The 25,236-nt window shown below is 48.6% G+C and overlaps 10 protein-coding genes across 10 annotated transcripts; 3 read left to right on the top strand and 7 right to left on the bottom strand.

Moving 5' to 3' along the window:
- Window positions 1-248: 248 nt before the first annotated feature.
- On the bottom strand, window positions 249-1,811 carry BP5553_02899 (Cytochrome P450; the record flags this gene model as incomplete). Its single annotated transcript, XM_032011522.1, has 2 exons — window positions 249-1,464; window positions 1,513-1,811. The coding sequence occupies 2 exons, from the start codon at window positions 1,809-1,811 to the stop codon at window positions 249-251; spliced, it is 1,515 nt and encodes a 504-aa protein (XP_031871215.1).
- Window positions 1,812-8,593: 6,782 nt separating this feature from the next.
- BP5553_02898 (Uncharacterized protein) lies at window positions 8,594-9,486 on the bottom strand (the record flags this gene model as incomplete). The annotated part of the gene is made up of 3 exons (XM_032011521.1): window positions 8,594-8,860; window positions 8,926-9,174; window positions 9,244-9,486. The coding sequence occupies 3 exons, from the start codon at window positions 9,484-9,486 to the stop codon at window positions 8,594-8,596; spliced, it is 759 nt and encodes a 252-aa protein (XP_031871214.1).
- A 1,853-nt stretch (window positions 9,487-11,339) lies between these two features.
- Window positions 11,340-13,490, top strand: BP5553_02897 (putative inorganic phosphate transporter C8E4.01c; the record flags this gene model as incomplete). The annotated part of the gene is made up of 3 exons (XM_032011520.1): window positions 11,340-11,704; window positions 11,759-11,926; window positions 11,981-13,490. The coding sequence occupies 3 exons, from the start codon at window positions 11,340-11,342 to the stop codon at window positions 13,488-13,490; spliced, it is 2,043 nt and encodes a 680-aa protein (XP_031871213.1).
- A 1,015-nt stretch (window positions 13,491-14,505) lies between these two features.
- Window positions 14,506-14,796, bottom strand: BP5553_02896 (uncharacterized protein; the record flags this gene model as incomplete). The annotated part of the gene is made up of 1 exon (XM_032011519.1): window positions 14,506-14,796. The coding sequence occupies one exon, from the start codon at window positions 14,794-14,796 to the stop codon at window positions 14,506-14,508; it is 291 nt and encodes a 96-aa protein (XP_031871212.1).
- Window positions 14,797-15,791: 995 nt separating this feature from the next.
- BP5553_02895 (Uncharacterized protein) lies at window positions 15,792-17,051 on the bottom strand (the record flags this gene model as incomplete). Its single annotated transcript, XM_032011518.1, has 1 exon — window positions 15,792-17,051. The coding sequence occupies one exon, from the start codon at window positions 17,049-17,051 to the stop codon at window positions 15,792-15,794; it is 1,260 nt and encodes a 419-aa protein (XP_031871211.1).
- Window positions 17,052-17,141: 90 nt separating this feature from the next.
- On the bottom strand, window positions 17,142-17,690 carry BP5553_02894 (uncharacterized protein; the record flags this gene model as incomplete). Its single annotated transcript, XM_032011517.1, has 1 exon — window positions 17,142-17,690. The coding sequence occupies one exon, from the start codon at window positions 17,688-17,690 to the stop codon at window positions 17,142-17,144; it is 549 nt and encodes a 182-aa protein (XP_031871210.1).
- A 68-nt stretch (window positions 17,691-17,758) lies between these two features.
- Window positions 17,759-18,433, top strand: BP5553_02893 (putative NADH-ubiquinone oxidoreductase 17.8 kDa subunit; the record flags this gene model as incomplete). The annotated part of the gene is made up of 3 exons (XM_032011516.1): window positions 17,759-17,941; window positions 17,997-18,238; window positions 18,292-18,433. The coding sequence occupies 3 exons, from the start codon at window positions 17,759-17,761 to the stop codon at window positions 18,431-18,433; spliced, it is 567 nt and encodes a 188-aa protein (XP_031871209.1).
- A 425-nt stretch (window positions 18,434-18,858) lies between these two features.
- Window positions 18,859-20,059, top strand: BP5553_02892 (uncharacterized protein; the record flags this gene model as incomplete). Its single annotated transcript, XM_032011515.1, has 4 exons — window positions 18,859-18,937; window positions 18,991-19,050; window positions 19,101-19,166; window positions 19,221-20,059. 4 exons carry the CDS (start codon window positions 18,859-18,861, stop codon window positions 20,057-20,059), a joined length of 1,044 nt encoding a protein of 347 aa, XP_031871208.1.
- Window positions 20,060-20,735: 676 nt separating this feature from the next.
- Window positions 20,736-21,796, bottom strand: BP5553_02891 (uncharacterized protein; the record flags this gene model as incomplete). Its single annotated transcript, XM_032011514.1, has 2 exons — window positions 20,736-21,725; window positions 21,791-21,796. 2 exons carry the CDS (start codon window positions 21,794-21,796, stop codon window positions 20,736-20,738), a joined length of 996 nt encoding a protein of 331 aa, XP_031871207.1.
- Window positions 21,797-22,810: 1,014 nt separating this feature from the next.
- BP5553_02890 (uncharacterized protein) lies at window positions 22,811-24,010 on the bottom strand (the record flags this gene model as incomplete). Its single annotated transcript, XM_032011513.1, has 1 exon — window positions 22,811-24,010. One exon carries the CDS (start codon window positions 24,008-24,010, stop codon window positions 22,811-22,813), a length of 1,200 nt encoding a protein of 399 aa, XP_031871206.1.
- Between the last annotated feature and the right edge of the window lie 1,226 nt (window positions 24,011-25,236).

Raw genomic sequence — 25,236 nt, 5'->3', positions numbered from 1 at the left:
ATCCAGTCACTTCACGTCACTAGCCGTTGCAACCACGCAGCAATAGTGGCACGATTACTAGACGATGGCTAAAACAACCGAATTTAGTATTGTACAACTTTGTTCTTCCGACTCGAAGAGCTTCCGTATATCTCTATATTTAACACGCCGGCCTGGTTACGGCAGTCAGTCCCTATAGGTCTCTGAGCTTCACTACCCAAAATTCGAGACAACTTGAAGTTCGATGACAATTTCGGAGCCAAAATATTTTACACTCTTTTCTTAATGCCCACCATGCATTCCAATGGTTTCCTTAAAAAGCCCTCCCGGGTCTCCAAAACATCTTGATACAGATCGAAATCATATCTCCTGAATGTTGTCGATACAATGAGAGCCAGCTCCATTTCCGCAACGTTGCGGCCAACACAACTTCTAGGACCGTGTGAGAAGGGAATGAACGCGCCCTTTTGTCTCTCTGTTAGATTGTCCCAGCGCTCAGGCACAAATTCATCAGCATCGTCGCCCCAAATCTCCTTGGAGTGGTGGATCGTATAAGCCGGAACTGATAGAACCGTGTGGGGTGGGAAATGGTGCCCAAGGATGTCAACACCTGGTCCTGGGGGCGCCACGCGTGGAAGGCCTAAAGACGAGGTGGAGTGGATGCGCATTGTCTCTTGAATAACATTACGCATGTATTTTAGATCCTTAACTGTCTCGAAATTTGGCACGTCGGTCCCATCGGGGATTGCTTCATCCAGCTCTTTTTGTAACTTTTGAAGAACGCCTGGTGTCTTCAAGATCCAGTAGAGAATTGCACAGGAAGTATTGGAGGTGGTGTCCGAACCGGCGATAAGTTGCGTGAGTGCTTCGGCTGTGAGCTCTTCGCGGCCCATAGGGTTACCACTTTCATCTTTTGCTTCCATCAACCTTGCAAGCAGGTCGACTCGGTCCACATCCTGCTTGCCGTCAAGGCGTTGGGCCACTCTGGCAACAGCCATGCCAGCAAGATTTTGTATAGCTTCCAGGCCTTGAGTGAAGAAGGGATCGGGGAAATATTTAGCAAACGGTTTGAGTTGAGGAAGGCAACCGAGCGTTCCTGAGACCTCGCCACGTCTGTTTAGAACTTCCACCGCTGGTGCGTAGCTGATGGGACCACCAGGCGTCAACTGTATCTCCGTAATATCCTTGCCCTTCTCCAGCATACCAAAGGGGGCCCCGAATGCAAGGTCACCAATCATATCGAATGCGAGGTAATTGAACCAATGAAGGCAGTCGATCTTCGCAAAACCGCCATGGGCATTCGTAGACAATTCGTCCCATCGCTTCACGAATAGGTGGAGGTTATCGTGCATATAGGTTTCGAATTGGGCGATGCTCTTGGTAGAGAAGGTATGGGAGACAGTCTTTCGTTTGCGGGTGTGTTCCGCCCTGTCTCTGGTATTGAAGAGACCTCGCCGGATGGAAACGAAGGGGTCATAGAATTCTCTTTTGAGAAATCAGCAACGAGTCTTGTGGAGCCAACTAGCTACTTACGATTTCAAAAATCCATTGCCATGCCCATATATAGCATTGATCGCAGAGTCATCTGCCACACTGACATGGTTTGGCTGTATCCGGACCAGCTTGCCATATTTCTTGTGAGCTTCGTCGACACTCAGGAATCGCCTTCCCTGTCGAGCTTGTAGAAGAAGCCATAAGCGCGAGAATCTCGCCGCAAGTGGCCCTGGGATGCTCCTGAGCGCAGCGTTCGAAGTAAGATAGGGGACGAGATAGAATAGCAGCAGCGCGACTGGAATTGTCCAGGGAGTGAGGAGGAAATCGACGACCGCCATTTTCTAAGACTGCCGAGCCTAAGATCGTTGCAGGGTTCGCACAGGTTGAATTCGAGACACAAACGGGTGGTCAATGCAATCGTTAATACATAAAAGTCGTACGGTCTTTAAAAACATGCCACCGAAGGAGGAATCCAGCGTTATTATAATTATATCCCATTCAGAGCATTTGGAGGGCTGAAATGCCGACACCTCGCTCCGGCGCCTCTAGCTGCCAACCACCCCGCGCATTACCCCAGCAAGCGGAAACCCCAAGTTTCGATCTTCGAGTGCTGCTCCATGGTGGCCCAATGGCAGAGAGCGCATTAATAGCAGCAGTCGGTGATGGCTCGGGGTTGCTGAGCCACAATTGGTGCGGGCTCTTGGACGCCCGATCTCAACTCCCTTGTTTTGCACCCGTGTGGTGGGCGAGGGGAGGTGCTAGCTTGGCAACAGCGGAACTTTCCCATCTACCTTATTGTTATTATGCTTCTTGACAAGCTGCTTAAGACATGGCGACTCGCGAGTTGCGGGCCGCCATGTGATCTATGACAACATTGACAACGTTTTGCGATGTTTTGCCGATTGTTCCATTTCAACCCCCCACATTTCCTTTGGCCATTCTTCATACCTCATACACAGATGGAGCAGGTTCCTGACTCGCCACACGCTTCACTCCGGGTGAAAATGCCGTCTACCTCTGCTACTACCAGTTTGTATCTTGCGTGTCGTCGTAACCTATGGTTCGTATAGCTTCCCTCTCCTTTGCGGTAAATAACATACCCACCACCCGATTTTATTGCCCATGAACCAACAGTTGGGTACTCGAGTACCGTAGCACATCTCGATTGTTGCAGCTTTAGTCAGAATTAAAGACCGCAGAAATTTCTATTTCCTTTATTTAAAAAATGAGAAGCCTTGGCAAAGACCCTTATAGTTTGGGGTTATGGTGAAAGACAGTGAGCGTAGTCGGGGAGAAGAAGATACGAGACTCTGTCGAAAGTACAACATTCACTTTAGAGGACCTGCATTATCCATGCTTTTGAACAAGTCAGCGTACTTGGATCCCAAGATTTCTCTACTTATTATACTGCTGAGCTCATGAACGCACTTTGAGCCAGAGATACATTAGAAATCATTCATCAGAGATCATGCTCAGCGCCTTGTCTAAACTGCTAGAAGGAATGTTGGAAATTATTATTTAGAAATAAAATGGTGGCTCCATCTTGAATATATAGTATATAAGAGATTTGATCTTGAAATTGAACGGTTAAGCATAAAGTTTTATCGGAAGATAGTAGTACTAAGTGGAACCAAAGCGAACGACAAAAGAGGATTGATAAAACTAATTAAAAGAAACTAAAAAAAAAAACATACAACAGCAGGTATTCGCTGGTGGTCACCCACCCAACTACTAATCTGCCGATCTGAGGCTTGTGTATGGCAGAGCGGACGGGATGCCCATTTCTCCTCAGTCTATGGTCGTATGTGACAGCTATTTGCTTAAATTGGTACTTGCACTGCCGGACCTTGTGTCAACGAACGGACAAGGGAGCCCACTTGCAAAGCATAATCTGACTAAGGATGGGTTAACAGAACCTACATGGAGATCTACGATTGCCTTAGCCTCGAGGTAGTGATAGGCGTTGTCGTCAAGCATACATACATGCAGGGGTAGAGTAGAGGCTACGATATAGAGCGCAAATAAAACCTTAGAATATGTCTATACACTATCCAATGAACCTGAAAGGTTAATTCTTATTACCACATTATAGAAATAACTTATAAGCGCCTTTTAAATGGAGTGTTCGCGGACCCAGTAGATAATTTGATCATTTATAGCAGAGATGTTGTATCTAGATTCAAGCCTCACAAACAAGACTAGACGTACGGCTTGTAGCAGACCAAGAGCTTTGAGGTCATTCATGACTGCATTATTAGTAGCCTCTGAACATTTGTTCAAAACTATACCCAGATCAGTACATTCAGCGAATATATAGATCCAATTATATTCCCGTTCCTTATATAGGAGTCGAAGACCGAGAGAGGTGTCCGTTTTTATTGATATGAGGGCTAGACTGCATTTCCGATCTAGAAACTGCTAAATATGTAGAATGACCTTCAAATAAATTCACAACGACCATTACCAAGCACGGGACCCCTTTGCTTGGTTTATTTCCAATCGGGGAGAGAATAGGCGAGTCTATAGACGCTCTATAAATATCGATAAAGATAATAAAACGTCTTACGTATATGGCTTATCTATTCCTAATTTCGTATAGTGTATTATATTTCTCTCATTTCGTTTACTAAGGCTTTAGAATACCTATAACATCTGACAGGGACTCGTTAGATGGTGTGTTTTACAGATCTTATTAATAGTAGATTATATTTTCGATTAGGCTTGGGACTCTGCCGAGCTGCTGTATACCGCTGGCTAGCAGCATTGACGGCGGACTATATGAGTAATAATAGAAGCGTAGATTTAATCTGATAATGTGGCAGCAATTGTCACTCTTAACCAATACACCGCGTACACGAGAGAACGAGTATCTGGCCTTTTTTCAGCATACGCCTGAGTCAGGGTAGCATGATGCTATGCGAATTATAGAGCAGTTATGGGCTACTTCAATAATCGAACACTTTGTTTCTGCAGCAAAGCAGAAAACTTGAAGTATAGCAAAACTTGCGAAGTCAGCTGGTTCATTTAACCTATCTACATCATCCAATCCCTTGCGATGAAATGATATTGTTCACAGAATCAATCGTACGAAGCTGCCTGTACATCTCGATTTAAAAATCAGCACACTTCGATTCTCAACCTAAGTCATAAGAAAACATATTCAAGACCTCCAAGAGTCACCCGCTCAACCTGTTAGCTAGCAGAGGCGTACAGAGAATTACCGCCCAAAGTCTGTCTTAGGGAGTACATCGAACGTATTGAAGGCTGGGTGTGGAGGCGGAACAAGCCGGTTTCACCGTTCTATATATTTCGTCTAGGCCTAGTTCAAGAGCCTCCAGGCTGCATGTACCAGCTTAAATTTTTAGCCAAGATCTACAAGACCGGCGAGGTGTTTAACCTGCCATGATACTGACAATTCTTACTCAAGCTCTCTTCGGAGGGAAGAATGCCAGGTAGTTCTCCGAGATAAAATAAGACTATAACTGCCGGAGTGATATCGCTCTATTCTTTGGAAATATATGCCTGAAAGAGACGCCCACTTACATGGCTGGTCTGTTAAATTCCGAAATAGAGCTAATCCATAGGCTTCCGCTTTCTGATACTGGTCCGCTGGCCGGATGTGGAGAGCACCAATAACTTAGGAAGAGGGATCGTATTATATCCAATACAGGAGACCAGAAGGTAGAAATAGCAAAGGAGGAACTAAAACTATTGAGTCCACTACCCAAGAGTGAGGTTCGTCATATATGGGAACGGGACAAATCTTTATGGGAGAAACCGGAAGGGAAATATATTTTAAATGAAATTACAGTTGTAATAGTACAGAATAGTAGCTATAACCGTATAGAATTTTCATCTAGTTAGAGTTTATCCCGATTCTTGTACTCGTGCATGTAATACCTACCTATATATATATACGTTGGAGTTTGGCACTTAAACATAGCCAGAAAAACTTCCACCATATTCTTTCTAAAAGGAATAATAGCGAAGTAGATGAGGAATCAGAACGAAGTTTATAATCTGCAACAGGTAGAAGCTGGCCTAACTAAAGAAGACATAAAGAAAATATTTAGCTCACATCAAGGTATAAAGTTTTCAGATGAAACACGTGTTAAATTATTTGCCACTATAGCAGCACTTATAGGTGTACATGCTATAGTGAAAGATATTATGTCTTCAGCTGTAATAGAAGATAGAAGTTTAACCAAGTACTATCGAACTAGTAAGTATTGAGGATTTAGTGTGCGTTCTAGTATATAAAATCGAGGATGACTTAACGGTGGTCTTGTTACTCTTGTGAAATATTGTTTAGGCAGAGAATAAAGCACACATAGCTCACGTTGCTTGGGATCCCGATTATGCTTCCCGGCTGATTATTGCTGCTGGTTGATCCTAAAGTTGCCGTCCCCTTGATGAACATTTGGGGATGTAGAGGGCGGATCGGTTAGTTACTAAGAAGTGGTTCAAGAACATGGTCGTCGATTAGCTGATAGAGTTGTCCGATCTAAGGCTACTAATGGGCGTAGATACTCGTACACCATCTGCACCTGGCATTACGATGGGAAGGCATTGGTTGGTAGTAGCCGGTAAGCAAATTTAAGTACGGCAAGCTCCAAAGGCTCTTAAAAGATACTAGGCAAGTTCTGTTGACCAACCGTGGAGTGGCAACTGCTATCCACGAGTATCTATCAGATTCTCTTGGAACGAAGACTTCGTAGCTGAAGAATATCTTTTAGGAAATCATCACGCTTTGGTAGAGGCATGATTGTCTCACAGTCAAGGACGGCGATTTACAGGTTAGTCCTCTTAGAGCTGTACGCTTTAGACTGTGGCCCATCGTGATGTCTTCTTCCCTACTCACGCAGTAGCAACAGTAGTAGCCGCACTAGAACAAGCAGCAGCTGGCAGCGGTGGTAGTAGTGGTTCCTAATAATGGGCGTATAAGTTAAATTTATCCGCGGAATGTTTTTCTTAGGCATACTCCGATCATGAATGGTAAGAGGCCCCCTAGTAAGAGGCCAGGATAGACAAAAACCGGCTAAGTTCAGCTACGTTCTCATCTTGGGCTAGTACAGCAGCCCGCTCGCCTAGGCCGGCAGGAATGCAGCTGACAGCTGTGTTGTTTGTGTATATGACGAGCAAGAAGACAGGCTGCCTAGTAGCCATCCTACAAAGACTCTTTAAAGAATAACTCCAAAGCTTTGTTGATCTCCTGTTGATTCGGTTTAATAACAGTGACAAAGTTTTACTCAGTCATTGGGATCCCTATGGTAACTAGAACCAAGCGGACGTCTTCAATAATGGTTTTGAGCTCGTCAATTGAGGTGGCAGGCCCACGCGGATACAGCTCCTTTGGCATATCAGGAGCTAGCCTGACGATTTTGGTTGACACTACTGTGGATGTACTTTTGCGTAGTCCCGCTGGCCGTTATCAGCCTATCGCTATTATCGTAGGGTAGCTGGGCTCACTCAGCTAAATATCTGGTAGAAAATAAGGAATGTATATTTTGAGCAGGGATGGTTGACTAAAACATCTTCAGTCAATCTGCATATTTTATGATTTAGCTCAAGGGAGAATTTTACCTACGGCCATATTCAACGTGAGAACAAAATCTCGAGTTAAATTGTTTAGAGGAATAGAATCAGGAAAACTCTCGCAGCTTCTAAGCTTGAGCTTCCTGAGGGGTATAAATGATTCAAACAGTACGCGTACTAAACAAAAGCGGACAATGGTAGGCTAGTAAAATTTCTAGATTGGAGTTGTCTGAACACATACTATCTGCCACTAGACAGAGTGAGCCGGATGAAAGTATCATACCCTTAGAGGTATTTACGGGATATTTAAGTATAAGCGGTATTATCACTGCTGAAATTTATATATTTCTTTAAAGAAGTATAATTATAGGAAGGTCTGAAGACTTGAAATGACAAATTGTCATTGCTAATACAACAGACGCGGATATACGGAGATGCGCGAGTGTCAAGGATCTTAAAGAAATTGTTCAGTTGGATCCATTCTTCCACTGGAGATCGAACTCGGAGATGGTTGAGTGTGACTTAGTAGGATAGAGATAAGGGGGGAAGCCGAGTTAGCCGGATGTAACTGGATTGTGGAAGGGTAATGCACATGCTGTGAACCAGGCCACGCGGCACAGGATCCAAAGGGCAGGATCACGGCACTATTTCCACATCCATGGTTACGCCATTCATCCCTCGAAGAACCCCAACTCTGGGATTTCCGGTTCTTCCGCTCCTCGGGCCTTCCGACGAAGACGAGAACCCCTACGAAACCTAGGAACTTGACGTCCAAATAACCATTCAGCGCCAAGAGCCGTAACACGCCCCTCTCCCGACGCCCACGCCTTGGCCATGGATCGTATCCCCCCTCGTGGGTGTAAGCAAGCTTTCGTGGCTGACTGGCGTCTGGGCCGCAGATGGGAGGAGCGAGGGAGCTCGTCGATCCTTGCAGCTTGTGCCGCGCTGGATTCTGCATTGGCAAGGCTTGTACATGAGGAAATGACGTGGGTAAAGCATGGGGATTGTATTTAGAATTTTAGAAGCAATTAACACGCTTCCTGACACTAAAACGGTAGCACTAACTTGTTCAGATGTGAAACCAGGAATATCTGATTTCCCTTGGGGGGGTTTTCTTGAGTTTTCTCCTACGGGAGGAGAGAAGAAAGATGAAATCATGATGCAGGTGGTAATTCCACTTTGGAACTTTCCAATGTAAAACGAGTCAAATGAGGTATGAGTTGTAGATGACGAACAGAAAAGGGGTTGTGGTAAACCTGCCTATCAGAAGCGAGAACAATGCACGTGGGCGGTTGCTGAGGTAATACAGGTCTCCAGATTCTAGCCCCTGCCGTAACATAACTTACCAGCTAGATGCCTTTTATTATGTTACTCCGTACTTCGTACCGTACCTATGTACAGTACCTTGGTACTTTGTAGGTGCCTGCCCTACGGAGTAAGAGACTCACGAGTGTGTTGCCATTGCAAAATAGACCGTGTCCATCCTTGCCATCATTCGTTGTGCAGACTGCAGTGATGCTCGGGAGCAGAGTCAGCAAGTTTCATTTCTAATATATCTTCATAACCTAATCGATAGTTTCATTTCTTATAATTTCCCTCTCCTTTTCTCAACGGCGTCTTTCAACAGAGCAATAACTTCGCCCGGATTCTGCGCCCCAAATACCGCACTCCCCGCAACGATAACGTTTGCGCCAGCATCCGCGGCCTGGTCAATCGTTCCAGGACCCAACCCCCCATCAACCTCGATATTCAATTCCGGGTATCGTTTTCTCAGCTCTGTAACCTTGGGCAACTCGGAAGCCATAAATTTCTGTCCTCCAAACCCGGGGTGAACTGTCATGACCAACACCATCTGTATCCCGTCAGTGTAAGCTCTTTTAAGAAGCAAGTTGAAGGAGGAAGTTGGGGGCAACCTACATCCGGCCGTTCATTCGCATTCTCGTTCTCCAAAATATCCCACAAAACATCCACACTCGTATCGGGCTTAATGGCGATACCGGCTAGCATGCCACAGTCATGAATGTATCTTATCATCTCTTTAGGGTTCGTCTTCGCGTTGCTCGTCTCTTCTGGGCTCTCGGCCGCCGTGCTCGAGATTGCAGCTTCATAGTGGAAACAGTACAGATCGCATCCGGCCTTTTGGAAGTCCTTGACCCATTTTTTCGGCTGTAATATCCCATGAATATATCAATTGGTGTTCGCGGGGTCGGATATGGTGGGGGAAGCGGTACGTACCTCCGCAATCATCATATGGCAGTCAAATGTCCCCTTGCCATGCTTCTCGGTCGGCCGCGCAACATGGCTGCGGATCTTGGTAACAACAGGGGCGCCGAATGTGATATTTGGCACAAAGTGGCCGTCCATGATATCAATATGAAGCCACGTAGCATCTTGGTCGATGATATTAGAGCACTCTGCTCCTAGATTCGCGAAGTCGGCGGCGAGGATTGAAGGTGCAATGATGGCGGGAGGGGCCATGGTGGGCAAATCAGCTGGGCTGTTCTCATGTGACGGAGGTAGTACTACGTGAGGTAGTAAGTAGCAAGTGGTATCTTGAGCTGATATTGACCTAAGGTAGTAAGTAGCAAGTAGCAAGGAGGATATTGAGCTGATATCAAACAAAATCGAGGTACGAAAGTCCAGCATCATCGTCATGTGGAAACCCCACCTTAGATTCTGGTGCTCGGCGTTACGACCTCTGATTGGCTGGCACAGCTACAGAGTACATATGACTAATCAGAAAAGAGGGCCGCGAACATTGCAATGATTGCACGCGAGGGGCAATATAGAGCACCAGCACCAGCAGCCGCCGGTGCCGTAAGACACCTACCAAGTACGCAGTAGAAAGGAACGAAGAGCTATTGGTATGGAGGTTATTGAAATTTGAATGTTCCACCAATTTTGACACTCTCTCGTGCTCACGAAACGAAGGTACTACGAGCACCTAACCTACGTACATGCCCAGGTAGGCAATTGCTCGCGTGTGTGTTGTTGCTATTACCATTACAATTACGAAGTACGGACTCCTCCGTGTAAAACAGAGCGAGACACCCATACCTCGTAGCGTTCAGCGCCGAGGTGCGCGAAGTGGCGTCGGAACGTTCTGTTCGGAACTCCAGACCCTGGCCATCCTGGAATCTGGCCAAGGAAGCGTGTAGGCGAACGATCACAGAAACGTGCTGGATCCGCGGCCGCTGATTGGCTGCGCGCGACGACATCCCAAGAAATCGGACTGCAAACAGATCTTCTCCAGAGTCCGACGAGCACGAATCGCGCGGGATATGCGAGCAATGGCTTGCAGGAGGACCCCTGGCCATGGCAGTGGTTAATATGTATTATGTACAAGTATTGGGTATTATTATGTATTATGTATTATCTATACAATACACATGTTCTCCGACCGCATCCCCGGGGGGGAGGGGAGGGGGGAAGCCAGAATGCTTGAGTGTGTTCCTGGCTGGGCGGTGGCTCCCGTGCTCCAAGCCAAGAGAATGCGAAATGCTTAGTGCCATATCAGATCGCCGGCTTGGCATGCGTTAATCAAGTGATCTGATCCAATATCAGTCAAGGGTCATTTTACGACGTATACGCATCCGGGCAGGGACGGAGGGGCAAACTTCAAAAAGGGAGGAGCGAAACAAGCAAACAAGCAGACAAGCAACGGAAATACACAATTCCCCCGTCCACTTGTCTTGTTATCCCCGTCGGATCCTCAGCCGTACGCGTACACGAGGTAATGATAGCGATGCAGCGCAGTACTAGCAGGTGTCTGTCTGTCTTCTACTGTACCCACGCAAAAATAAAAATGTGCAAAAATACAGCACGGCGCTAGCATACAACCCACCACCCGCCATCCACCATCCCACGGCTCCCGCCCACTCACTAGATATCTCATCCCACCCGCGAACTACCCACCTAGACTCACTACGACCCTCTCTACCTACCACTTGCAGTAACTTTTGCTACCCGCTCCTTCTCTTCGAATAAGATGCAGATGCCCTCCGCCACACCCATGGATGTCATGGATGTCCACCGAGACCCCCGGCCACAGTAACCAGCGCCCCGGACTCCCAGCCAGAGCGGAAACCGCCCACACATCCGTTAATTATTATATCATCTCGGTGCTCCTCTTCTTCTTCTTCTTCCTCCTTTTTTCTTCTTCACTTCTATTTCTACATTCCACCGGCAGCAATCAACTACCCAGAGAAGTATCTCTATAGCCACGGCTCGCGTCACCCTCTCGGTGTCGCGTTGCACCGCTGCTTATCGCTACCTCCGCCTTCCCAACCCCTCTGCCGGTCCCCGTCGGAAGACTTCTGTACGTCGACGCCATGTCCGACGATGTCATCCACCACCATCATCACCATGACCCGTACAACCAGGGCATGATAGGCGTCCCCCATGGCCCTGAAACAGGTGATGACCATGTGTCTCTACGGGATTTCCCACAGGAGAGCGACGAGGAGCGAGTCTTGAAGAGCGTCATCTATCCCGATGATACACACACAGAAGATGGCACCTACTGGGCGGATCTCCCCTGGGCGAAGCAGCTTGCCTTCAATCGGAAAGTCGACAATGCGGAGGCGAAGAGCGAGTTGATCAGCATTGGGAGGATGTTCAAAAAGGACCCATTGGAGCCCATTAGGTGGTACTTCAGAAATGCCGTCTTGCCCGGTGCCGGTCTCGGTCTTGAAGGGTCAGTCCGCCGCGTTTAATTATTAAATGAGTTACAGGCTGATGATTGCATTAGCTATGTTCTTTTCTCCATCGGAAACTTGACGCCGCTTTTCTCCGCCGTTTGGCCATCTTGTTGGAAAACGTTCAAGGTGTGTAATAAAACCTGGGTCGACTCGGTCCAGTACCTGGAGGTATCTGGCATTATCGTCGGCCAGATCCTTGTTGGTCTTCTTGGTGACGGGTAAGATTCTCTCCATTCCCTTAAATCAAAAGGATAAAAGCTTACACTCTCCAGTATCGGTCGCCGTTGGGGTCTCATCCAAGATGCCGGTATTATGTTCATTGGCCTTCTGATGCTCGTTGCCTCCTGGGGAACCACTCTGAATGGCTGGGTCATCTGCTATGCCTGGTCACTGTTCTTCTATGGCATCGGCGTCGGCGGGGAGTATCCAATGACAGCCACCGCCGCCATGGAGAATGCTACCGGGTCGGGGAGGGTCTCTACCAAAGATGATCGCCTACATCGTGGTCGCAAGGTCACCATGGCGTTCTTGATGCAAGGATGGGGGCAGTTCATGAACCAAGCCGTCCTCATCCTTCTCCTCTTGATATTCCATCACGGTAGTGGGAACCCCCCCTATTCAGCGGTCTCTGCGCAGTGGACGTTCCGCATTTCTTTCGCTATTCCAACCGTCGGTACGCTGTGGCTGGTCTACTACCGCTACTATAAAATGCCTCTTGCGTCCAAGGCGCTAAATGCAGCCAAGAAAAAGTCAAGCGTGACTGGATACGACATGCAATCGTTAAAGCTTACCTGCCATCACTTTGGCGGCCGTCTTATTGCAACTGCTGGAGCCTGGTTCTGCAATGACGTTTTCTTCTATGGCAACAAGCTTTTCCAATCTCAGTTCATTAGCGTCCTCTCGCCGAATACGCATTCGATCATGACGAACTGGCTCTGGAACTTGGTCAATGTTGGCGTTTCCCTTTGCGGATACTATCTCGCGACGTTCCTCATCGATATCAAGTTCGTTGGACGAAAGAGGATGCAACAACTTGGCTTCCTGATGGACTTCGTTCTTTTTGTTGTCCCGGCTTTCCACTTCTACTATTATGCCCAAGTGAAAGCCAACATCCCAGCCTTTCAAGCCATGTACTTCCTTTCGTCCTTCTTCAACCAATTCGGTCCCAACAGCACCACCTTCCTCGTCGCCGCTGAGGTCTTTCCGACACCCGTCCGTGCTTCCGCCCACGGCTTCTCCGCCGCCGTGGGTAAACTTGGCGCCCTACTTGCTGCGGTCCTCTACAACTACATCGACACACAGACGAAATTCTATGTCGTTCCCTGGTTTGGTCTGGCAGGTATGCTGGTAACTTGGCTTTTCCTTCCGGATACCACCGGTCTCGACCTCAAGGAGCAGGAGCGCCGATTTTCATATATCCGAGCTGGCCGTGAGGAAGAGTATCATGGTGTGGCGGTCCATCCTCACCATCTCTCTTTGTGGGAGCGTCTCCGAGGTGCCGGTAAACACTATGACCCGAAACTCGATTATGTGAGCAAGGTTAAAGACCTTCGTGAGGAATGGAAAGAAAGACAGGCTGAAAGGATGCATGACGAGGCGGCCTGTGGCGAATTGGATGACGAGCTACCACCAGAGGTGCACGACTTTTTTGCGAAGGAGCACAATTCCAACCCTGAATCGAAGGGCAAACAAACGCCCAGCGCTGGGAACAGTGACGGGAGTCCCAACGGGAACAGCGATTCGAGTACCAACGGGATCAGTGAAAAAGACTCCCATTCTTAGATAGATAGACTGGCTAGTTTTGGATTGGATTTTGTTAATGGTGCATACATATGATACCTAATGTTTTGCATACCGGCGAGGAGTATCGGGGTTGGATTTTTCATTGGGATTGGGTGTCGGGATAAAACACCCAGAAATTGCTGGTTAGGTCGAGCTGGGAAGCTCGTATAGACAATAGTTCTATAGAGCTAAATATATCTGTTCAGAAATCAAGTCAAGAGCATGAACTACTGCGTGAATATATAATACCTAAGTGGGTTACACACATGGTCTGTGAATACATGGCTGATAAAAGTCCCGCATCTCCAAACTACAGCAACACTTTACTATCTCTCCCTCTCATTCTAAGTTCCAGCAAGCGCTACTTAGGTACTTAGCCATTATGCATGCTTCCAACGTTCAAAGTACAGCGAGAATTGTCTTTATCTGTGGAACCTGCACTAGCTTACCCCCTGAAGAGCGGTAATGATAAGTCAGTTGCGTGGTAAGGTGCTATGAGCGAGATACTGTATTTTAAAAATCTAAGTCTTCCAGGAGTGCTAGGAGCTGGAAGGTTTGGGTTGGTGATACACATATATACAGCAAGTGAAATAGATACCCAGCGGTATCACACTTTTCCGATGTTATATCATAGAGGGCAACAGAGAGGTGAGAGTGTGTCAATTCACAAGCAAAAGTGTCACAGGCAGTATAGAGCATACGGAAACCATGGGGATTGGTAGAGAGGGGTTGAAGTTTTTGTTTTATTTATTGCCTTTCCGTTCTATCCGATTTCAAAACCTTGCGCGCGGGAAAACAAATTGCAAGTCTGTGTGTGCATGCAGTAATCGAGTAAGTGTAGTCAGTTATCGGTTGTTGACGGAGCGCTGTTGAGTAGGGTTAATAAAATAGCTTGTGACTTTTCAAGAAAGTGAAGGGGGGCAGATGAATGATGTACTAACCATTTCACGCACGCACAACAGTCAATAACCCCATCATACCCATGGGATCACCAACACCATGTTTGCTAGCTCACTCAAAGCATAACCAGACCAATGGCCATGGAACCGAGGAGAGCAGCGCTGGCGGTGCTGGCAGATAGCTGGCCGCCGGCGTTGCAGGTTGGGTACGGGGCCATGAAATCGCTGTCGCCGCAATGGTGGAGTTTAGGTCCTCCTCGAGTAATGAGGCGCGAGTACAGGTTGAGGACGGAGCGGGTGAGGATGCCATCGTTGCGGACGATGTCGCTGCCCTGGGTGGAGGTGGGGAGCACGGCGGCGAAGGTGAGGGGGGTGAGGAGGAGAGTGATGGTGGTGATGAGCTTCATTTTTGGATTTGAAGAAGAGGTGAGTTGAGTAGGTGGTTTATGAAGTTGACGAGGTTGGGTTGGAGGGTTATTGGAGGGTGAGCTGGAGTTCAAGATAGTTATTGGAGTCTGCTTTGGGGCTTGGAATCTTTCTTGACGGTTGTTGCTTTGGGTAAGACGAAGATCGGTTTGGAGTTGAGGGTTGAGTTTGTTGTGATTGGGGAGAAGGAGAGAGAGCTTTATAGATAGTCGGTGGGTGAGTGAATGAATGTGAGGTAGTCACCGCGCTTGGATATGAAGTTGTAATTCACTAGAAGAGGATTCTGCAATTCACAAGCACCAAAGGCTGTGAATCACAGACAGATGATTCAGCTAGTTAACAATTAACAGAACAACTATATGTCTTTTGGTAAAGTGAGAGAATGCCTCTTAGATATCAGGAATATAACTAGGCCAAGACTGGAAGTTGAATGGCTTTGATATGAGGATGAAGAAATTATCGCGTTGTCAAAGCTATAATAACCTGGACTAATGAATTATCAAATAAATGCTCTGAAGTGAGCCTTCCCCTAAATCATGGTTGGTTCTCCCTTCTGTCGCTATGGACTTGGTTTTTAACTTGATTAGCGAAGGAGAGAACTCTAATGTCTTAAAGTCCACTTCTTGCTTCTATCTCTACTTTATTTTCCAGGATTGCAAGGCATCGCTTTGGGGAATGCATTTCGATACTTCGCTATCTTACATAGCTTGAGCGTAATAGCGTGCATTGGCTGGTGTGTTATAGCTAGGGGTTAACTGGACGCTCTTGGGTTTTGAAGTTACGGAAGAAGAAACGGATTTAGAGGGAGAATGCTTATCCAATTACTCGCCATTCTAGTACTTTGTTGAAGAGAGATCAATACCCTATCCAAATTAGTCTAGGAAAGAATAAGTTGTACACCTAACGAGCTACGCAATCCAGTGGCTTAGACATAGCTGAAGTCAATATTACTAATAGCAATCTATGTATGTTACATTTACAATTCCGTATGCGGTTTTGGCTCTGCAAACTTCTTTGTTTGCCCAGTCAGAGCAACTAAGACTTCCTTAGCCCAAGCTTCATCCGGTGAAGCATTCGAGAAAGCCTCAATATGATGCTCCCAACACCCATCATCTAACATCTTGCCTTTGGTCTCGCAGGTCTTCTTCCCGCTAACTGGACCCTTCGGCCAAATCCCAACCACTGCGCCTAGATCCTCGTCCAGGAAGTTATCCATAAGGAGTTGTCCGACCTTCCTCCTCACAGGATCGAATTGCTCCCCGTTCTTCAGGAAAATGGCAAGCAAAAGCTCCATACCTCCCTTCTCGAGGAATTCATCCCGGAAACCGGGTTCCTTGAGCAGCCCACTGATAGCGCCGAGTTTTGCTTTCAGGGCATTCGGGCTCTTCTCTCGACCAATTCGGCTCCGCAACATACCCACGAAATTCCCCTGTTTTTGCGTTTTGTCCGCTAGTACTTCGAAGCCGCATGTCGGGTACATGACCGAACTGCGAAACTGGGCTATTTCTTTCAACGCAGTGGGATTGTTCTGGATTGCTGCCCCAAGGATAGAAGCTGCTTTACGGTCTCGCTCGTTCGTATCGGATGGCATTCTCTCACTGCCGGACCCAACGGTCAGACATATGAGTTTCTCCACAACTGGCCCGTCTTTTGCTATCTCAACGCCGTAGTAGATATCATGGGCTAGATCCGAGAGATCGCCCAGTGCGCTATCGAAAGCTCGCGCTTCCATTTTGATTGTAAGGAGTGCTTTTTGAAACGTTCCCATGTCGTCACCGTTTTCTGCGTCGGGAATCGGAGGAGGGATTTTGCCCGCTGATTCGTAACCTGGGGGCTTGATGGGGACTTGGTCGCGGAGGGCGGGCTTCTCTGGTTCTGGCTCTGGTTCTGCTTCAGGGTGCTCGACCACAGCCACGGCTTGCTCCATCGAGACTCCTTCTGGTATGGTTTCCTCCTCCCGTTCCATTGGAATATTTAGGCGTGCTTCTCGTACCCCTTCATAGACATTCATTCGAACATGGAGGCCCCCGGGTATATCCTGTCCTTCTCTTATAACCTGGAAGTCCTTGGTCGGTTGGAAGACGCGGGGATAGCATTCAGTCGGGTTGTCGGTCGGGCAGATGAGGTCTGTTTCGCTGGATGGCGACTCTGAAGGGGAAGAGGGGTTTGCTTGCACTAATATTGGCAAGATTAAACACGCTACGCCTAGAAGGCAGCGGACAGGTGTGCGAACCATTGTGTATTATGGGTATGTCGATATCTGGTCGTTGTTCCTTTCATAAAATAGAGGTAAGGGCAGTGATATATACCCTATGGAGACCAGATTTCAGGTACTAACAATGGAAAGGACACGTTTGAATTTCCTCCTGAGGCGTCGAAGGGCTCGTCTTCGAGTATGAGCAACTTCCTCACCAGAGACTGCCTTGTGGAAAGCAACTAAGTCCAAGGGTTTAGCTAAGCCCTCTGCCTGTCTCTGCTTCTCGATCTGCCAGGCATCCAAAACCCAAGGATAATTCGAAAAGAGATCCTCCACTTCCCAGCTGGATCTAATAATCGGACAATCTTGCCACTTGACGAGGTAGTAACCGGAGTTCGACCTACCCTTGACTTGGGCTAGAATCCGCTCAGGTGGGTGGTCTTGGCCGTCGTCTGTCTCTAATGAAGCAAGCGATTCTTCGTCACCGTCGTCTTCGTATATATCGTCTTCTAAATAATTGAGGGACTGTTGTGCATTATTGAGCGCCATTTTAAGGACAGGTGGCACGTCGTCTTCAAGTTCGCCGCCCCCCCGTTCGATAAACATTCTGCCGATGATGGCATGGGACAGTCTGTCACCGCCTTCCGCATGACTAAGCTTTGGTTTCGCGACCCGCATCATCTCAACTTCAGTTGTGAAGCTGCGCTGCAAGGTAGGTATCTGAGGACCAATTGAACAGCAACAACATGATTCCACTCCGGCGAAAGGCTGTTCAGGCCGCTGAGCGCCTTCCTGTAGCTGCCTCAAGGACTATACGCCAATACTCAGCGAAACAGCCCGCGAAGACCGGAGACCACGTCCACCACTCCGCCGGATCGAGCACAGATCATGGCCATCATTCGGCTGGGCCCAAGAGCGAGTCCTTTGGAGTCAGTACACCAGTGCCGATGTTCGGGAGCTGTCGGATGCTTACAAGATTTGCAGGTCGGGTTTTATGTCGTGCTAGTCGCAATCCCCGTATCGATCGGAGTATACACGGCCTCGAGGCCTGGGGAGGATGGGAAGTTGGCAGGCTTTTCGAGTTTCATCGATAGCTATTCATACTACAGAGAGAAATGGGCCGCACAAAACGCGCTTCATACTGCTGCAATTCAGCAAGCGGGTTTCGACAAGAATTTATACCACAACTCAACCGGCACTAAGCATATAGACCTTAGATTCCCCGAGTAAGTCAATCCAACCAGGTGCGGCGGGATCACTGCGTTGACATGTGGTTTAGGATATTTAACACGGGGTCGCCATACAATGGGGTTGCTGGACACAGAGCGAGGAATATGGATGAGCTGGTGGCTCATTATGAGAAGCTGAACACGGAGAATGAGGAGCGGAAAGTGAAGGCGTTGGCTGAGAAAAGTGGGTGATTTTTGAAGAAGACACCATACCCGTACATATAAATTCTTTACTGTGTTCAATTCGTTGTGCTCCTTCCCTAGTGTGGTCTTAATCCTGTCTATCATGGTTTGTCCGTTGTCGAATGTTCCTACCCTATGCGGAAGCGAATAGGCATTGGGTGCCTACCTACCTAGGTAGGTAAGTGGGTAGGTATTCTCCTGCTGAGTTCCTTCTATTTTCCCAAGTCTGCTCGTTTTCGTCCGTCATCAATAGTCTCTATCCAAAACATCACTCACTGCTCAGACATCATATCCAGTGCAGACAATTGCATTAGACACGGTCACTATCATTCTATCTACAGTATCACTCGCTTGAGACTCCCACTACCAAACCATCCGCAACGAACATTAATTAGCAGGTATTCCCACTATCGCTGAAAACATTCGCTGCCAAAATGGACACCCCTTGTGCCCCCATTGATTTCGAAAATCATCAGTTAAGGGCCAAGCCACCTTCTGAACCCTCCGAACCTTGTAAGTTGCATTTCATCAACCCAAATAAGAAAAGTCTGCTAATCTTACTTCAGCAGCCGAAAGTGTAAAGGGTCTTGTAGGACAACTCACGGATGCTCTCGTAGTTGTTCAAGGTGAGGTATTACGTGTCCCAAAACACTTAACTCTACTAAATAGCCAAAAGGGGAATCAATGCCATCAATCGTACAAGCTACTGGATCTGGGGAGGCCGAGATAGAGTCCCCTGATGGTAAAGTTGGAATTGCCATACTGTGAGATACCCTGACTAAATGCTACCTAATAGATCCGGATGACTGTGGTTATGAGATTCGACCCACGGGAACACCGCTCGGCGACGGCATGTTTGCAACAAAAAACATCAAGCCCGGCACTGTTATCCTCTCCGAGCCTTCCCTTATCACCCTCGAAGTATTCAAATTCCAAGATCATCGAATGCGAGAACGTGAACTGGCCATATGCCTCCACCGTCTCTCGCCAACAGATAAGAGACATGTCGAAAGTCTGGACCCCAGTGCTTCTATCCTTGAGATCTTCGACGCGAACGCCTTTTGGCTCCAGGGGAAATACATGGTTAGACGACTGTACCGCGAGATCTGCAAGATCAACCACGCCTGCAAGCCAAACGCCGTTCTCCACCATAAGGAGGATGGGGCCGGTGAGGTCCACGCATTGCACCCTATCTCCAAGGGCACGCAAATCCACATCCACTACCTATCGCTCGGCGTTCCCAAGGCACAGGTAGAAGATAAATACGGCTTTGCATGCAGGTGCAATGCATGTTTGGGTATAGAAACAGATAGTGAGGCGCTAGATGCGCTAGGTGAGCCAGATGCTCCGCCATATGAGCCAGCTGCATCGCCAGATGGGCAAGCTGTGTCGCCAGGCGACCAAGCTACGTCGCCAGATGACCTATCTACGTCGCTAGACGATCCCGATGACCCAGATGACCCAGACGCCCCAGATGCTCCAGATGCTCCACCGGCGATCTTACCAGTAGACGTCAGCTCTCTCCTTGATTCAGAACGAGAATCGGACTTTCCGGGAGAGGAAGTACCTGTTTACCAGATAGGGGAAGGGGCTGTTTACGAGGCAGGGAGGGAACGAAAGATAAAGGTGCTCTAGAGGCGATTCAAGCACGGCTGCAAGAAGACCTGGAAAGCTCTCACTTGCCGCGATCGCTGGCGTACTCCTACTCGCGACGAAAGGATTCGTTCAATATATTCCGGCTTAATACCGAATCCTGGAGAAATACCTCGTGACGGGGGAATCGTTATCGTTCCTGACTGAATTCTAATGCTGGATGGAGGCTTGTTTGATGGGTAGAAGTTACTTGCTTGCTATGTTTATATGACCGGTTTTGTTGCACTGTACCTGTAGCGAATGGTTTCGACAGCGTTGGGGTGAAAGATTAGCGCACTTGTACATAGCTAGCAAATGGCTAAAAGCGACTTAAAACTAGTTTTTTTGATCTATGAATGTGACTATGACTATGCGGATGGCTCGATGACACCCCAATGCTGATGAACCTAAGCGGTTCCCTGGACGCCATATCGCTAATAAACAAACAATGCACACTCCTGCCCCGACCCCCAAAGCAACATGCTGTAGAAATCTAACTCCCCTATGGGAAGCGCTCGCTGGCTAGCTATTGCGCCCCCTAAAAGACATTATCCGTCAATCGTCATAATTGCTATGCTCTTCTCACGCCATTCAGCCTCCCGTCCCCACTATAGCTAATGGGTAACACTTCAACACGACTATTAAATGTGTGAAGTGGAAGCCTCAGAGACAAAATAAATTAGCGTCTCTTCCTCGCCATCTCCATTAGTCGCCTCTTTTTCTCCGCCTTCTCCTTCTTTAACCGGTTCTCCTCAGCGAGCGCCAGTGCATCCTCCTTCCGTGCAATCCTAGAAGCAAACTCCTCTTCTTCATCCACTTCGAAGGCGGCAGCTTCCATGTCAGAGGACACATCGGACGCATAGTCATCTTCCTCCTCTTCTTCACTAACGTATGTGTACCGTCTCGAGGATGAAGCTCGGTCGTCATCGTATCTATCCCTATCCCTATCGTAGCGCGAAGATGACGGTGTAGAAGACTTCGAGGGTTGCTTTGCAGAACCAGGTTTAGGCCGAGCAGTCCCAGCATATCCCGTGGTAGCCAACGCAGCCTTCTTGACCTTCTTCTCCGGAATAGGTTCCTCCGCCTTCCCACCAACTCTAGCCTTCTTCCCATTAATCGTCGCTGCTCCAGGCGCATTACGGAATTTTCCATTCGGGCCTACATTCTTTTGTAGCCGTGAGGATTTCTGGGCCTTCATCTCCTCGCGTTCCCGCTTGCTGGGAGCTTTCTCAATGCGCTTGTGCTGGATCTTGCCTATCTGCCCAGCCGTGGACTGGAGCCCTTTAGCCCGGGCCATGATCTCAGCAAACGAGCCTTTCTTTGGAGGTTTCGGTGGCCCATCGGTGGGCGGCGTGGTGGGTTGTCCGTTCTTGAATGCTGAGGAGAGGGTAGGGCTCATGGCAGATGGGGTGCGACCGTTCGTGCCAAGCTTCGCTTTCGCCATCGACACATCTCCCACTCCCACTCCCACTCCCGGCCTGCTGCCTGGCCCTACTGGCCGATAGATGTTGGAAGAAGGTCTTGAAGTTGTGCTTGGTCTCTGCATGTCAGTCTCTGGACGCTTGGGGGTTCTAGCATCGTGGACTTTGCGCTGAGAGGGGAGAGGGAGGGGTGTGGTGGATTGCGTGGGGCTTGGCTCCCCAGAGATCTGGGCGAGGAGGTCACCGATCTGGATAATATCTCAGGTTAGTAACTATTATCCTTCCAAGTCGACGGCGACGGAAGGGCACATACCGGCATCGTGAGAGGGGGGGGGGGGGGGGGGGGTCCGAGCAGGATTCAAGAAAAAGCCTGGAATGACCAGGAAAGTGACAATCAACAAAGATCAACGCCGATCGGGCGGTGTGATATGATGTGAAAGTGCATCAAGAAGACAGGGAACTCAAATATCTGTTTGTTGGATGTGAATACCGTGTTCTGTATGGGTTGTGCTGCGCCTCGAGGGTGAAGGAATAGTATTGTGACCTGGGGATGAATATGAATATTGAGCCGCGGATTATATACGAAGTACAAACGGAACCTCGCGTGCTCTGCGATAAAAGGCTTGGCATTGCCGCCTGCCTGGTTAATCAGGACGCCACCAACGTCCAACATCCAACATCCAACGACGACATCCCTAACTCCGCATACTCCTTCTGAGATTGAATCTCCATTCAAAGTCTCCACGTTGTCCTTCCAACATAGCAACTCGCCAAGTTGAGTTTGCTTCACAGATTAACAGACTGTCCTTGGCTGAAGTCTACCCGGGCCACTGTTTGGATGTGTCGCTCAACAGAGGGACAATTAGAATGGTACCTTTTTGGGAGCATAGTTCACGGGAATATGATCGAAGGCGGCAGGCTTCGTCGATAATAACAAGCAGAGTAAATAGTCGGGAGGGTTATCGGGAAGAGTTTGTCCTGTTCATCAGAATCCCAGAAGTGCTTGCCATCAATGGAATAATTCTATCATATGGGGTGAGTGTGTATATATTCACTAGATGTAGCGCAAAGTATCAGTCGTTATTATTCGGGGCATCTCTACTCGTCAGTCACAAGTCATATTCATCTATAGTTTATCAAGCGTTAAAGGAGCAAAATTTGATTGCTATTGCAAAGACGACATGCAAGTGCATTGTAGTCTCTGTTCTATGTAGATGGACTGGTTCACCGGCCATAATTCCTTCCATCAAACCCCATCCGATATTTGCCCTGCAACCATTTCAATATGTACAAAGAAAGAAGTTTTGTTTTGGTGGTACATCAAATCCACATTTTACAAGCTAACATAGGTCTTTCCGGTGGTGGAGAGTGCCTTGCCGTCAGTCAAGAATCCCTGCGCCGCCATGAAGTAAGCATATCTCTCGACAGATGCTTGCGAGTCCAGCCATGGGATAACCTGCTTGAGGAAACCATTTGCATCAGCTCCTTCATATCGGAACTCGGTGACCCAGATAGGCTTTTTGCTGCCGCCCGCCTTGTATGCAGCCTGAACCTGATCCTGGAAATTCTTGACAGCCAGCGCAAGGTCACCGCCGCCATACCAATGAATGTTGATGAAATCGATAGTGCAGCCGTCGCAAGCGCTGAGGAATCTCTTGAGCCATGGAATTCCCTTCGTAGGATCTTGTTGATCGCTGGTGACGGCGGGTGAGCCCAGCTGGGCTTTACCGGCGAAGGGCTCCATGTACTTCTTGTAGCCGGTGGCGGCAGTTACGGGGTCGATGTTGGCTTGATCGCCACGATCAGGCTCATTGAAGGCGAGGAGGTGCTTTGAGCCGCTGGCAATAGCCTTTTCAGCATTCGAGACCCAGCTCTGGGTGTAATCGGTCGTGTTGCCCCAGAGCATAGGGACGAATTCGAGTCCAGATGGGATAGTCGCGCCGTTGTATTGAGGTGCGGATCCCCAGTTGTAGACCCAGCCAAATTTCCCGCTTGAGGTGAAGGCACTGAGCAGTGACTGGTCGTTGTAGGCGATACCACGCTTCACGCCAGAGGATGGGCTAGTGTTTGATGGAGCTGAAGGTGTGGGGGCAGCTGGTGCCTTGACGGTTGCAAGTGTGGTCTTCTTGGGGGTATGAGTGGAAGGGGGGTCGGGCTTAGGCTTCTCAGCAAACGCAGCGCCATTGTCACCTGCAGCTTGGGTAGGCTTCTGTACGGCTTTGGCGGAGGTTGTTGCATCAGCTACTGGCTGGTTGGCCTGGACTGGAACGGCTACCGGCTTGTTGACCTCGACTGGATCATGATCGACCTTAGCTGAGCCAGCTGAGCCATGAATAGTAACTGTGGCGACTGGTATATGTGCACCGGTCTTGAATGATCCATCTCGTTCGGCGGTAACGTAGACTTCTTCTGAGATGACGACGAGCTCTGTTACTTTGGCTCTCTTGCGGACATCGTATCGACCGGCCAATGCTTCCTTGACCAGCAAAGAAGAAGCCAGAATGGCGAGACTGGAGAATGTTGCGGATCGCATGTTGACCTGACGGGCTGATTGTTGTGTTTTTGTGATAGATATCGCGTCACGTTTCGGGTGTCGGTGCGGATATGGCAGAGATTGTGATGAGACTCGATCTCAATCAATGAACGGAGGGTGTATGTGAATGTGAATGTGACTGGGACAGACTGTCCGTAAGTGATGGGGGGGTATGAACAACAAGTATCCAGGACTGTTGTGGGAATTGAAAATGAACGTGACGATAGTGGACGATCCGGCGCAGCCTTACAAAGGAGCGAAAGTGACTAAATAGTCGAAGAAGTGAATGAACGAAAAGCTTCACCGGAAGTAGTGGGCGGTGGAGAGGAGAGAGAAGAGAGGAGAGGGTCGGAAGGGATGTTGGGGTTGGATCCTATCTATATACGGCGTAGCGAACAGGGGGATCTTGGGCGTAGGAGGAGCTACAATGCTACTTCGTACTTCCTGTACCTTGCACTCTACGCTCTACTACGAACCTTTATTACACACATCCTACCTATAATCCTCGTACACGCAGCCAGCCACGAATCAACGTCCTGGCGGTCCCCAAGCTGCAGGTACATGTACATGTACATCCACGCGCGACCGAGTCGGGATGGTGTCAGGAACGAGATCCAGGGGAACCTACAAGGTGACAAGCCTGGACCTAGACCTGAACCTGGGCCTCTCTACACGTACAGTACGTAGTAAGCCAAGTTCCTAATGTAGTACTTAGAGCTCATAATACCTGTGGTCTGACTTAGCACTTAGTACCTACCTACCACCCACCTGTTACATCTAGGCGGATCCTTTCTCGTCCTCAAAGGATAGTGAGATTCCTACACTGTCTACAAGAGTACCATCATGAAGGATATGCCAATACCAGGTCCGCCAGTTCATCCCGTTCTCCAGCTGCACCCACAAGTTGCAAGTCGCAACATGTCCATCCCGCCGGGGCAATTGCTGTTCCTGAAACTGGGGGCCATACAGTAAACATAATCCTTTCGTAAACTAAATCCGGGTACGCCCGCGGCCAATCGACGGCGCAGGCCACGCAACCTCGCCAGCGCCACGAGAGCCCAGCACAGCGTGTCGCCAGGGGCAAAGGCGCCCACCGAGCCCACAATAGCGACATTAACGCCCCCTAAAACCCGCGATTGGCAGGCTGCTCCTCGTGGGCGGTTTGATGTTTGGGATTGAGGTCGTGCAGCATGCAGGGGCCAGCAGCAAGGTGTTTCGGCTTGGCA

Source organism: Venustampulla echinocandica (assembly GCF_003357145.1).
Source record: "Venustampulla echinocandica strain BP 5553 chromosome Unknown scaffold_1, whole genome shotgun sequence".
NCBI classification, from domain to species: domain Eukaryota; kingdom Fungi; phylum Ascomycota; class Leotiomycetes; order Helotiales; family Pleuroascaceae; genus Venustampulla; species Venustampulla echinocandica.
This window is presented reverse-complemented; position numbering and strand designations above follow the sequence as displayed.